This window comes from Ictalurus punctatus, chromosome 14, assembly GCF_001660625.3.
Source record: "Ictalurus punctatus breed USDA103 chromosome 14, Coco_2.0, whole genome shotgun sequence".
NCBI classification, from domain to species: Eukaryota; Metazoa; Chordata; class Actinopteri; order Siluriformes; family Ictaluridae; genus Ictalurus; species Ictalurus punctatus.
This window is the reverse complement of record NC_030429.2, coordinates 17,853,269-17,866,546: the sequence shown is the minus strand read 5'-3', so window position 1 is coordinate 17,866,546 and position 13,278 is coordinate 17,853,269. Positions and strand designations below refer to the sequence as shown.

General features: G+C 37.5%; 1 protein-coding gene across 3 annotated transcripts; it reads right to left on the bottom strand.

The window, feature by feature from the left end:
* Positions 1–396: 396 nt before the first annotated feature.
* cnot2 (CCR4-NOT transcription complex, subunit 2) lies at positions 397–12,314 on the bottom strand. 3 transcript variants are annotated; one of them, XM_017485656.3, is made up of 15 exons: positions 12,224–12,310; positions 9,117–9,239; positions 8,819–8,891; positions 8,550–8,697; positions 8,268–8,450; positions 7,993–8,069; positions 7,702–7,827; positions 7,456–7,580; positions 7,245–7,362; positions 5,811–5,967; positions 5,558–5,619; positions 5,213–5,262; positions 5,015–5,115; positions 4,740–4,884; positions 397–2,644 (listed from the first exon to the last, which is right to left on the bottom strand). In XM_017485656.3, exons 1-15 carry the CDS (start codon positions 12,284–12,286, stop codon positions 2,558–2,560), a joined length of 1,638 nt encoding a protein of 545 aa, XP_017341145.1. In that variant the 5' UTR covers positions 12,287–12,310; the 3' UTR covers positions 397–2,557. The 3 variants fall into 3 exon arrangements, with proteins under 3 accessions (XP_017341145.1, XP_017341146.1, XP_053541784.1); XM_017485657.3 differs by lacking the exon at positions 12,224–12,310 and adding an exon at positions 10,499–10,606; XM_053685809.1 differs by lacking the exon at positions 397–2,644 and having other exon boundaries at positions 4,745–4,884; positions 4,970–5,115; positions 12,224–12,314.
* Between the last annotated feature and the right edge of the window lie 964 nt (positions 12,315–13,278).

Below are 13,278 nucleotides of genomic sequence, written 5' to 3'. Positions count from 1 at the left end.
ACTGAAAAACATAGTCTCCTATATATGGAGACTTTTGGGACAGCCTGTAGATTGCTTTTGTAGCTAGGTAGATTTTTTTTTTCATAACAAGGTGTATAACTCAGCTTCTTTGGAACAGTGTGCTAATGCAAAGTTCGGCAGATGAGAATGTTTTGTGCAGTGTAACTCTGCATAAGGAAAAATGTGTTGTGTTGTGCAGTGTAAAAAGGTGGTTTTGTTTTAAAAACACAATAAGCTCTCTGGACAAGAAATGGGTCACATCCACATGCCTGCATTTCTTTGTACATTGATGGGAGACTGGGACATATTCACTGGTCTGCAACATCACCAGAACTTAAAGCCATAGGAAAGTTGTGGGATTATTTGGAACATAAGGTGAAGCACTTAAAATAGGCACCATGAACACTCACTAGGTTGCACACCAAGTCAGTGAAGGAGCAGGGTCAAATTAATAGGAACTATCTCAAGACACTGATGGGATCCTCATGTGATAATCCAAGGGAATTATGCCCGTGTATTAAAAAACAAATGATGTGGCTGATTTTTTTTTTTTTTTTTTTTTGCTCAGTGAGCTGAAGTCCATGGAAATGTAGCAAACTAACATTGTATTTAGTACCTGATGTCCATGCTGCCTAATCAGTATAAAAATGTGTGCAACAGAAGCGTTGCCTTTTTTTTTTTTTTTTTTGGTCAAATGTTATAACATGGAGGCTCTGTGTGAAATCTTTATGCACATGACCATAATGCACATGAATGCTTAATGGTAGAATTTTGAAAACATTCCAGCTGAGTGTTGATTGATTCTCTCTCTTCCTTGAACCTTGTCATTTTTAAAATAAATAACTGTAATCATACAATTTGTGGAAAACTAAATGTGTGTAATGCCCTAATAAAACAATTCATGAGATTTCTTGGAACACTATGTCTCTGGTATATTCAACTCACATTCACTTATTTACAGCTAAGTGACCTACAGACAGCTAGCTCATATTTTTTAATCACATGCATTAATGTGCTCTCATTTGTTTGGAGATTATACCAATCCGTCATCATACAGTCACAAAATATTACAGGCTTGTTTTAGTCATTATAGCACATGCACATCTTCCTTAGTAGCTGGTGTTCTTTCTCAGTCTTGGTTCAAACTCTGCCAGTCTTTCACTGCTGCTCCTCCTCATTGCCCTCGAACCCCTTCCCATAGAGAGACAAACACTGGTTCAGGAAAGCCGTTCTGCTTTATTACAAAGGAAAGAAAGACGCGTTCAACGTTTTCAGAAAATACAAGACTGGTCTGTTTTTTGTTTTTTTTGTTAGCAGTATTACCAATTTTCCTTTTCCTATGAAATGCTTCTATTCAAACAGCTGCATGTGAAATGTTTCCACCTTCTTTTTCAGGGGCTGGGGATATAGATTGCCTTAGTTCGAAAAAATCTGGCCTTCCGTATTTTTGAATATTTATCTTGGTCTTAAGTGCACAGGGTAACAAGTGTGAAGCCCTGTCTGGCAGCTCAATATTATTAACACTATTTTTTTTTCTTCTGTTTATTTCTAACACATAATGCCACCACTGCTCACCTCCTAAAAATGAGGCTGAGCAAAGAATAATTACCTTTTTCCAAAATAGACGTCATGTATATATATATATAGATACAGCTATCTATATATATAATATATACACATTCGTACATACATATCTTTATTCATGTGATGTCCAAAAAAATAAAAAAAAAATGTACACATTTATTACAAAATCGTAACAAAGACTGAGAAGTGTTTTATCTGGAACAATGTAGCTTAGTCATAACCCCCTGGGTGAGGATGGTCCACAAGCTGTTCCCACAATGGTCACTAAAACAGTCTGATTTGTAATTATTGGAGTTAGGCAGAGAAAACCTGATCGGGTGTAGGATCGAATGCACGGTTAAGATGACGGCTGAAAGGAATGTTCTGGAGGAGAAGAAAAGAAAAAAGGCTAAAGGAAAAGAGAGAGAGCTTCCATGATGTTAACAGTAGGTTGTGTATCCTTCCAGACAAAAACAGGAGAAGAGCATTTTTCCACATAAAAAAGCACAAAACAATTTTTGTGTTCTTTTATTACTAAATAGTGCAACAATGAACATTGCATTTTTCTTCCGCCCTTTTGTATTCACATGTATTGGATTGATTTTTGTGTGTGTCCTGTTTACTAACATGGTACGTTTCGGAAAACGAAACGTAGCCTTTTGTCGTACTGCAAGTCATTTCTCCTGCCAGAGACCAAACAGGCTTTTGATCTGAGGCGTAAACAAAATACAGACTGGTGCTCAAAATGAAAAAGGAGGAAAAGAAAGAGGGTATGAGAATATTTAAAAACAGTGTAAGGGGGTGTGTGTGTGTCATTTTGGGCAGCACATTATTGGTAAGGCATGGTGTCTCCCCTCACTGGTTAAGGTAGAGACCACCTGCCCTCCTCCTGCAGTCCTTGTCCAGACAGGTGAGGAATAAAAGCAGATTGTGGTTGGCCAAGTCTAGTGCTGAGGTCTGTTCCTGCAGCTCAGAGAGCCTGAGCACCTCCAGTTCAGAAGGCCTGCTGTGCCGGGTTGTAGTTGAAGGTGGTTGGTACGTGAGGCCGCTCCTCAAGCTTGTCATACTCAAGGTGAAACTCCTTAAAATGGAAGAAGTCGAAGGAAAAGGCTTAGTTAGTAATCTTTGTACTAATTAAGAGTTAATATTTGGAAGCCTCACAATTGGCAAATAAGCCAAAGTTTCCCATATGGGTGGCTTGCCCAGGTAGATTAAGACCCGCCCACCAGGTAGATAAAATCCTAATTCCAATTTTTCTTTTTGACGAGCAATCGCCAGTTCATAATGAACACAAACCAGCGAACCTGTCGGCCATATTCGGCATTGCAGCACCTTCCCGCAGGGTTAACAATAAGAGAATAACGCTTTATTTCTCCCATTCACCGGCTTTCTCGCCGACACCGCTTGGTCTCTCCATTTGCTGTCTAGCTCGCTCGAACGCCGCTGCTCTCATTTGTTCGGTCATTCGTTCCCTCTCACCCACCCTCCATGCTGCCAGCTTGCTCTCTCATCTTTTAACGTTATCAAATGAAGAGAGATGTCCTTCCTTTGTCCTAGTAACATCTTTGTACTCATGGAAGGGTTGTACTGATCAGTCTGATTGCTAAACTCTGCTGTGACTGCTGCTGCAGACAGTCATGGAGCAGAGACTTTGTTTATAATTGTAGCATCCATTGTCCAACTAAGTATCGATAACGGGGGTGCTGATATGCAAAAATGAACTAAATTAGTTTTATTTCTATTTTTAAAAAAATAAGCAAAACGACAGTGGAGTAATGTAATCGGTTTATGTCCAAATACATGGCTGCATGCCTCAGAATCTCCATCAATGGACCTGCCCCTGAAGCATACCCCTACAGACAGGCGGTGAAAGTTTTTTCCAAGCTAAGGAAAATTGAATGGTCCATGCCGATTGAGTACAATGCCGATTGTGCAAATAGGCACATTTGAAAATGTATTCCATAATGTAAATATTTATTTATTTTTAAAGTTATTTATTTTTATATGTTCATCAAAAATAAGAGTCTGTTTTATTCTTTAATATCATTTGAAAATGGAAAATGTATTTTAATATGTAGTTATTTATTTCTTAGTAGTTATTTATGTTGACATATACACTACCAGTCAAAAGTTTGGAGACACTTGACTGAACTGTTTCTCATGATCTTAAAAACCTTTTGATCTGAAGGTTTATGATTAAATGTTTGAAATTGGTGTTATAGACAAAAATATAATTGTGCCAACATAGTTTTCTAATAAAAGAAATGAATAACATTTTATTTACAAAATTAAAAAAAAAATTTAAACGGACAACTCAGCAAAATATTCAGAAAAGCAGTGTCCAGTGTCGGTGTGAACTCCTTTAATACTGTTTAAAAAGCATCTCAGGGGGATTCCTCAAGAAATCGGTTGAGTAAATGCCAAGTGTCTACTTTGAAGATGCTAAAATACTAAATTATTTTGATTTATTTTGGATTTTTAATCACAACATAACAGATCCATTTGTGTTACTCCAGAGTTTTGATTATTTTATTATTATTTGATTATTATAAGATGTGGAAAAATAAAAATAAAGAATGAGTGTGTCTAAACCTTTGACCGGTAGTGTGTAAATATATATATATATATATATATATATATATATATATATATATATATATATATATATATATATATGTGCAACAAATAGTTTATTCATAAACCTTTGTTTGACTAGTTTATTACTGAACCCACACTGTCACACTCCGCGCCAACCACCACCACAAGTAAATTCTCAACCTGTGGGAAACACTGTAAGCTAATACTCTTTAGTCTGATAGACAGCTGTAGATGACCACAAAATACAGAATAATAACTCAGGAGCTGTGCTACATTGCCATGAAAACACTGAGAGCACTGCGACCATAGATGACTACGCAAGATAAAGCTCAACTTTCGCCTTTTTTGGGGTCTTTAGTCTACTTACAACACCACATTTCTAAATATAGTCATATGAAATATCATACAATACTGCAGGAGCAGTGGTAAGTGTTGCTCTTAGACCTCTCTAAGATCAGTAACTTTCTATCATTAAGCTACGTAGTATAACTTCTAATTTCAAAACAACTTTAGACTGCAATTTGAATTGTCACACCTTTTGACAATTCTATATAGTTCTTAAAGGACAATAATTTCACCTTAGCGACTTTCCTCCAGTTAAGACAATCAAAGAAGTAGTACGTCCCCCTCTCATAAGTGTTGGTCTTCAGAGTAGGCTCCATGCCAGGTGCTCTTGTAATCCACACCCTCTCTTCCTTATGGTACCTCCAATCTCGGTTAAAGCTGCAATATGGGTATAATACATAATATTACATCAACACAAAATAACATATGGGGTCTGATAATTTCATCTTTAATTGTAACTGACGTGTCATTTCTTATCTGTTCATGAAACGTATGGAGTCATGCATACAGTTCCACAGCAGCCAGAAGTTGTAAGAGATCTCCTCCGTTCATGTAGTAGAGGTAGAACAGCAGGTCCTCCCCATAACGTGCTAGTTTTATTGCAGCAAGCTGTAGAAAAACAAACAATGCACATTAAACTGAATGTCAAACAAGCTACGAGAGAGGCAGTGGTATATTCATGTGATCTCACATCACCGTCACATACCTTGTCCCTTATATGAATGTTGGTTAAGTACTCAGACGGAACATGGAAGTCTGAAAAAGTAAGATAGCAACAATTAATGCCAATCATTTTACTGCTATAGATTTAGATCCCTAATGAAGAAGCCAGAGGTGACGGTAGCAAGGAAAACCTCCTGAAGACAACAAGAGGAAAAAACCTTGAGAGGAGCTAGATTCTTATGTTTGACACCGAATAATACAAATTTAAATCGCAGCACAGAGCTCTACAAAAGTAAAGGCAAACAGTACTACGAGTGTTGAAATGAGCTTCTATATGCACATCAAATAGCTTCTCTAGGTGTTTACACTTAATAAATCAGACACTAACCGATGTCCTGTGGTCGGCATGGTGCAGAGGCCCAAGGAGATGCAAACTTGGGATACAGATTCCTGTTAAAGAAGATTTGATCATAAAATGTCAGCAAGAAACATGCAAAAGAACCATAAAATGTACAAGATGTATAAAAATGTACCAGAACACCACAAATCTTCCCACAGGAAGAGGATGCTAATACACCGACAGGATGATGAAAGTGAAGGAAAAAAAAAAAGTGCTCGTGAAAAAGAGAGCTGTGTCATACTCTGGAGAATTGAGGTTGAGTCCCAGTGTGGTCAGGTCGCTTCCTAACGCCAGATGAACCATTCCAGGGTCTGTTTCAGCTGCTCGGATGAAGGCTAGCAGCCCGATCATTCCAAACTGATCCGTCACCATTCCAGAAGGAATGTTCGTCACCTTGCCTGTAAAGGAGTAAGGTTACACTAGGCTCATGCTTCATTTGATTTGAGTAAAATATCTATTTTTAAAACTACCCCTCAACACAATACTCACTAAAGAATGCTGACACTTGAGACTTGTATAAATCACATAACTATTAAAGAATTAAAGAATCTGTGTGTGGTCACTAATTCGCTTGTTTTCATGCCCTGGATCTCTGATTCCCTCCTGTAATGTTTTAGAGTCTTCAGTAATTCATCACTTCATGATTGAAAATAGGTCTTTTCTTCAAGTATTTTTGCCAGGTGCTTACTGGGGATGGACAAAAACGATTATTTCTTAGATGCATTGTGATTCTCTTGTGACATTTCGCACTGGTGCATTCAAAAGCTCGCTTTTACAATACTTATTTTATTTAAATTATTGAACGCATCAATCATTTATGATAAAATAAAATAAAATAATAAATAAATAAATAAATAAATAAAGAAGCTACACAATATAATTAATTAAAATTCAAGAAGTGGTATCGCAGAACGTAGGCTATATAAGATGGATAAAGAATGAATTTATAATCAGGTCTTGGCACCCTGAAATGAAATCAAACTTAATCATGAAGTGCCTACATATTCCCCCACCCTACTGCATACCTTAATTAATAAGCAAAAACATATTTACCCTTTTTATCCTGTCAAGTTACATCTAAATATTCTGCTTTTTGCACACTAATGAAGGCCAACATAACAATGAAAGCTTATAAATAATTCTGATTACATATAATGATTATGCTTTGATTTAAATAACTGCCACAATATTCAATTACAGCTGCCATAAAAACTATTTGTCTGTCAGAAGGATCCCACCTAACCATGGCTGTGTCTCAAATCAACCCCTAACTTTGTACAAAGTGAATTACTATTTCCATAATGAGAGTAGTGAATGACCTCAATACACATGACTGGTTTTTAATTACTGTCCATGGCTCTGCTTACAGTTCAGAAATCTGGCAGGTCGTATCATCTATGCAAGTTCTCATGGATTAATCTTTCATGTCACTAATGTTGAAGGTCAAATCCCTGAACGGGACATCAGTTAACTAGGACTATACAGTTGATGTCATGAAAAAAGTACATAACTGTACAGGATATAATCTAAAGGTAGCTTTAAAATAGAGAACCTCTTAAATATGACTGAAAACCTTGAAGCATTTCTTAAAAGTAAAAACGTAAGAAACTGCGTGTGTGAAGATTGGCGTGAGACGTCATGACATCAGGCAGTTTGGCTTTTAATAGGAGCTCACCATCAGGCAACACCTGGATCCCCTTTTTCTGCTGGTTGTTGTTCTGTGCTGATGTCTTATCACCTGGGAACTTGGGGCCATCTGCACTGGAGCTGCTCTTGGTTGAGGAGTTCAAGTTCTGTTGAATTGACAGCAAAACAAAAAATTGCACATGGTTGGCTAGTTGGTCACTGGGTTTGCTAAAAGGGTTAAAAGTTTGAGTAACACTGACTGATTTGCTTTCATCCGTGCTCAACGTTGGATCCTTGTAGTTAGGCCCAGGCAGTGCAGGAAAATCCTCATTGTGAATCGAGAAATCTTGGGACTGTTCAGTCGACGGCTTTGTGACCATCCCAACTGTAATGTAAACATAAAAAGACCATAAAAAAATATATATTAGACTGGATACAAGTCAAACTTATATGCTGATGAATTTCTTTCCAAGTTGACTGTTACTACTGGGGAAAGGAGCCCTCACCATAGGGAGCCCTTCCAGCCAAGGGATTATGCAACGGTGTTGGGTTTCCATTTCCTTCCCTCCGACTTCTGTCTGCTAATGCTGGAAAGTCCGAGAGGTCCAGTCCTGTCACGTTTTCACTCCCATCTAGAACATCACAGACCATGTTAATGTATAACATTTTTCCACATACATAACAGCATCTAAAATACAATTAATCCATCAAAAAACTGTCACATGTTAAACGTAGAACGGTACATGCTAGATGTTTATAGTTGTCAGAATATCCAAACTGTTCTGTAAATAACTTACCTGTTCCATTAAAGATGTTGTTCGATAAAGAGTTCATACCAAACCCCTGACTTCGACCCATTCCAAAACCCGACATACTGAGGAACGACAGACATGCAGTTACTACTGACATAGGCTAGACAATTAAAGCCACTTATTAAAATCTACATCCAACAAATGCGGATAAAAGGTTTGCATCTATACATAAACTGTCAACTATGATACGACAGAAACCAGATGGATTGTGTTTTATAACGTTTATGTTACGGTACTGTCCTGTCTGACAGGTTTCTTACCTGTTTATGGTGAAGGGCTGGCGCGCCGGCTGCTGCTTTGGCATGCAGATGATGCTGGGCGAGCTGCGGTTGGGACTCCCAAGGCCTGAGCTTCCCATACTGTTGGTCCTGCCACTCAGACTCATGCCCTGGCCCACTTGCGAGTGATTCATCATGTTCCTGGTGTTCATAGGCAGAATGCCCCTGTGGAGAAGAACGTATGGCATTTACTTGGGTGCTTACTAAAAAAATTTGATTGTACAGTGTGTACACAAAGTATAAACACAAATAAAGCAGGTGTACCTGTTTGGCGAAGGCGGAGTATGGAGAGACATTGTTGGGACCCCCGTTGTTGGGGTGCTATGGCTCGGTAACTGAGTACCTTGTGTTAAACTGCGGCTTAACTGAGGATTGTTGTTGCTCATGCTCCTTATTGAGAAGCCTAGTGCACCTTTATAATTTAATAAAAAAAAAAAAAAAAAAGACAATATAAATAAGAGTGAACCAGTACATTGCATTAATTTAAAAACAAAAACAGTAGTCATCTTCCTCAATTAAATCAATGTACTTACTTTGGGGGCCATACAAACTTGCACCAAGCTGCGACAATTGACCTGACGATGACGGCGAAGGAGATGCCAGCATCTGAAAGAAGGGTAAAGCACACAGGTTTTTTTTCTTCTTCAGTTTTCCTTCTACATCTGCAATCTTGTCTCTAAACTCTATATTCCACAATACGTCTCAGATCATTTTAATAGTAAACCCAATATCAAATCTTAATCACTATTCCTGGCAGTCCATTGTGAACTCCTGATTGGTTCTGATCAGCTGTGTGCAACATTAACAACAACAAGTAAGGGTTGTATTTACATCTTTCTCCGATCGATGAGGGAACATCGACGGCTGGCCGTAGTACATACTCTCATCAGGGTAGTCGCTTTCGACCCCCTCTACAAACTTCTTTCTTGTAGCACTAAACATACCGTTCGTCACCTGTAAAAATAGCAAGACCGGTTAAGAGTAAAAACAAAGAAGAAGAAAAAAAGCCAAGACTATCTGCATTTGTTATTTTTTAACTTCACACACATATTTCAGGCAGGGATGAATGCTAATGATTCTGATTTTGCTCTGAAAGAAAGTGAAGTACGAGTAAGTAAGTAAACACAGCTCCAAAATTAACACACTTAATAATAATTAAAAAGATAGGTATATAATCCTTCCTTTTTTTAAAAAAAAAAAAAACAAACAAACAAACAAAAAAACATTTCCGATAATAGTTTGACAGTCAGCACTGACAGCCCCCCCCCAAAGAAGCAGCAGGTGCCTGATACACAAGCAAAAGTTGCTAACTATTTAACTCCATTGCTACCACACAGGCAAGCTAACCAGATAGCGTTGTATAAATGTACAAAGATTCATATAATAAAATATTAATAATAATCATCATCATCATCATCATCTTGCTAGCAACCTATTTAGTGTGCTATATTGTAGTTTGTATAAAACACGTCTCCTTGTTTCAGTTATGTAGCCTGCTTTTTCTAGTTGGTAACACTGCAGGAATGAACTGCTAGCTAACGTCAGCTAATTAAATGGACAGCAATTGTTAGCTAGCTCTAAATAACCAGCTGATGCTAAGTGTTGTTAGCCGACTTATATTTCGAGCTAAAGTTGCTAAACGCAAAAAGGGCAAAGAACGGTTGATTTACGCATGTTAATAAATTGTTAATGACTCGGCGCTGCACAGAGTCCAGGTTCAGAGCATACTGTGAGCACCACAATAACGCTTCTTTGAATTATTTACTGCTTAGACTATTAGCCTGTACCTAGCCGTGTAGCTAACAAAGTGGCTTTCGCTGTAGAAGGGCAAGAGTTTAGGCCCGCTATATAACCACTATAAACCGGCCTACATCTTTCAGAATATATCCAAAACAGCAAACTGCCGCACTAAACAGGGAGTCATATCAGCACCGCGGCACTGCTCCGGTACTATACTCGCACATTATTTAGTACGGTAGTATGCGGCTTTGGGCTTCTCTATATACAGTTAGCCCGCAAGCTAAATGCTAACACAGCTAGCACAGACAAAAACAGAGACGTACGAGCCCGTGTGTGTATCGCATTATTTGTTCACGCGCACTGCAGCGTGCAATAATAAAATGATCAAAAAATATGAGTCGGGGTTCATTTCTGCTCGTGTTTCACCGCACGGGATTGTGTTTATAGTTTTCATAAAGACAGAATTCACTAACCGCATTAATTTCCCCTCTGCTCGTAGATCCAAGATGGCTGTGTATCCTGAAGCTGGGAATGCTGGGTGAATAGCCTTTACCCTCTGACCCCTTACTGACCCCGAGCCTATCATTTTAGGCCTGAAATGGGTTCTTATTATTGCTTTCTGTTATTGTTGTTGTTGTGAACACGGCTGATGAGTCGAGCTTGTAAATACGTAGCTAAACGTATATATTATTTCATTCTGTGATATTTTGTTACCAAGGCCAAACTAGTGCCTAGAGCAAAAATGACTGCCTAGCTCAGAAAAAGGAGCGCTAATAGGAATTATATAAAACAACACATTTTCTTCTTTTGTTTAGTTTTTGTGTTTTGTGTTTAGAAGGCCAAACATTTAAGTTGCCAAGTTGATATTGGCCAAACAATTAACAATTTAGTTTCCTAAATCTTATAGGCCATGTATTGTGAAACAGAAGCCTACAACCATGTTTATGAATGCCAGTTAACAGTATTAAGCCTACTGCCATTCCTCCTCATTCTATGGACACAGGCCAGAAATAAAGACACCAAGCTGTACTTTTATTGTCGTGGGGTGGTAATATCAAGCGGGCCCCTTTTGTTCTTTATTATGTATCTTTTTTTATATATATGTTTTTTTAATTGAAGAACTAGGTGAGGATACATAACAAAGGTGCTAAAGATGTTCCCTTGATGGTGCCATTCCAGCAGCAAGTACAGTTTGGTACCTTTATTTCTCAGAGTGCATTCTCCATTCTTTTGCACCGTATAGAGAAGAATATAAGTTGATGTTGCTTCCTCTCTCTCTCAATAAAAAGCCATCTCAATGTTCTTACTGCAGGTGTAACCACAAGGTTACATATGTTACACCCAGGCATTAAATTGGAATTAGTATCATGGGGGTAAACTTACTTCCTTCATGGCTGTGAAAACAGAATTGTTCAATTTATGTTATTATGAGTTTTTAATAGTCTGCATTTAACTTAATTTAATTAACCCCAGACTTTAAGTTTTTAGATTTTTTGTGTGTCGATTTTGGAAACAAAATAATACCAAAATACTTTTACTTTTATACATTTTACTTTAATAATTATATCATCATTTTTTTATTATCCTGACTAGGTCCTGCTATAACCTATCACATAGATAGTACTGGAACAAAAATGTTTTAATAATATTAAAAATTTCATATTGTGAAGATTAAAATCATATACATACAGTCATGTGAAAAAATACACCCTATGGAAATTGTTGGCTTTTTGACCTATTTGGACAAGCAAATATTTGATTGTCTTTGAAACAATGCCTATTAATAAAGCTGATAAACTCAAAATCAATTGACACATAAAAGTGAAATTTTTCAAATAACACATCAAATGAGTGTGAGGGAAATTACTCATATTTACTATGTAATAGTTTTGTTCTTGTTCTTTTTCTGTTCATCTGAGGATAATGCCTAAGAAGGCCATGTCATGTCACTGAGGTCAGTACAGAATGTTTATCTGCTTACAGAGACACAAACATGTTCTTCTGTTCATGGTTCGTCTGCACATCTTCCAAGACCCTGAAAGAAAGCCAGTTTGAATTGCCTCAAACTGCTCTTATCGGTACACAGAAGTGTGTCATGCTCTGCTTTTCATATACAGTAGTGGTTCAGCACAAGCGCTTCAGAGCACTCTCATTATTCTATCCTGTATTAACCATCTTTCTGTAGTAAAGCTTTTTACCTTCAGAAGATGAGTCTGCGGGTGTTGTCTAATTTTCACAATTTGGCGTCTAGCCAAGTCCATGTTGACATGCAGGGGGTTTGCCCTTTTTTGTGCAGAGCGAAAGACTGATGTAGCCTTACCACTGACTGGTAGTAATCATCAAAAATTTAGAATTAGAATTAGAATTACAATTTTATGAAGTCATTGTGTATTGCTGCCTGTATGGAAGGAAGTCAATGATTTAGGATTAGAATTTTATGAAGTCATTGTGTATTGCTGTCATAGTGTATTGCTGTCTGTATGGAAGGGAGTCAATGATATAAGAAATGTGTGTATTACATTGAGAGAAGTATTACATGGAGGCGATTTCTTATAAGAAGTTCCAGGAATTTCGCCTCTGCAATGGCAGAGATATTGGTGTTTCTTAGATCACAGCTTCAAAACTAACATATATGCCAACGGGTATATATAGAGAGAAAAATAATAACTGCAAAAATATTTGCTAACGGAAAGAGTCCAGTTTGAGCAGTAAATAAGTAAAGAGAGAACTTATTAAGAAGCGCAAAAGGTGCAGTATTTTTGAGGCCGGGTATTATCAAGTGGCATGCCCCATTGACTCATTCCATCATATCAGCGGTACATGATAAATTTGGCAAATTTAACGCGCAAGTAAATTTTAATGAAATTAAAAAAAAAAGAAGGGAAGAGAAAACTGTAAGTCCTACCAAATTGCTGTATGTGGACTTGCCCTCACAGGTAAACTCTTTTACATTCTTAAGGTTTGCTCTATTGAACCTATAAGTTATATGATTAATTGAATGTCTAGAGATTTGGCACACATTTTGAACCTTTTCTGTCTGTGCACGAGAATGCATATTCACTTGATTTTCATGGCATGTTAAATTGATTAAAACTTTGAAAGTTATAGAAGGTGTAAAAAGAAAAAAAATATGGGGAAAACATGTAGCAAAACACATCCTGTGACACATGCTATGGTATGTACAGGGTGCTCATCTGTTGATCCTAATATCACATTTATGCATGTGAATTATGGGGAATGATGTTAGAACCAA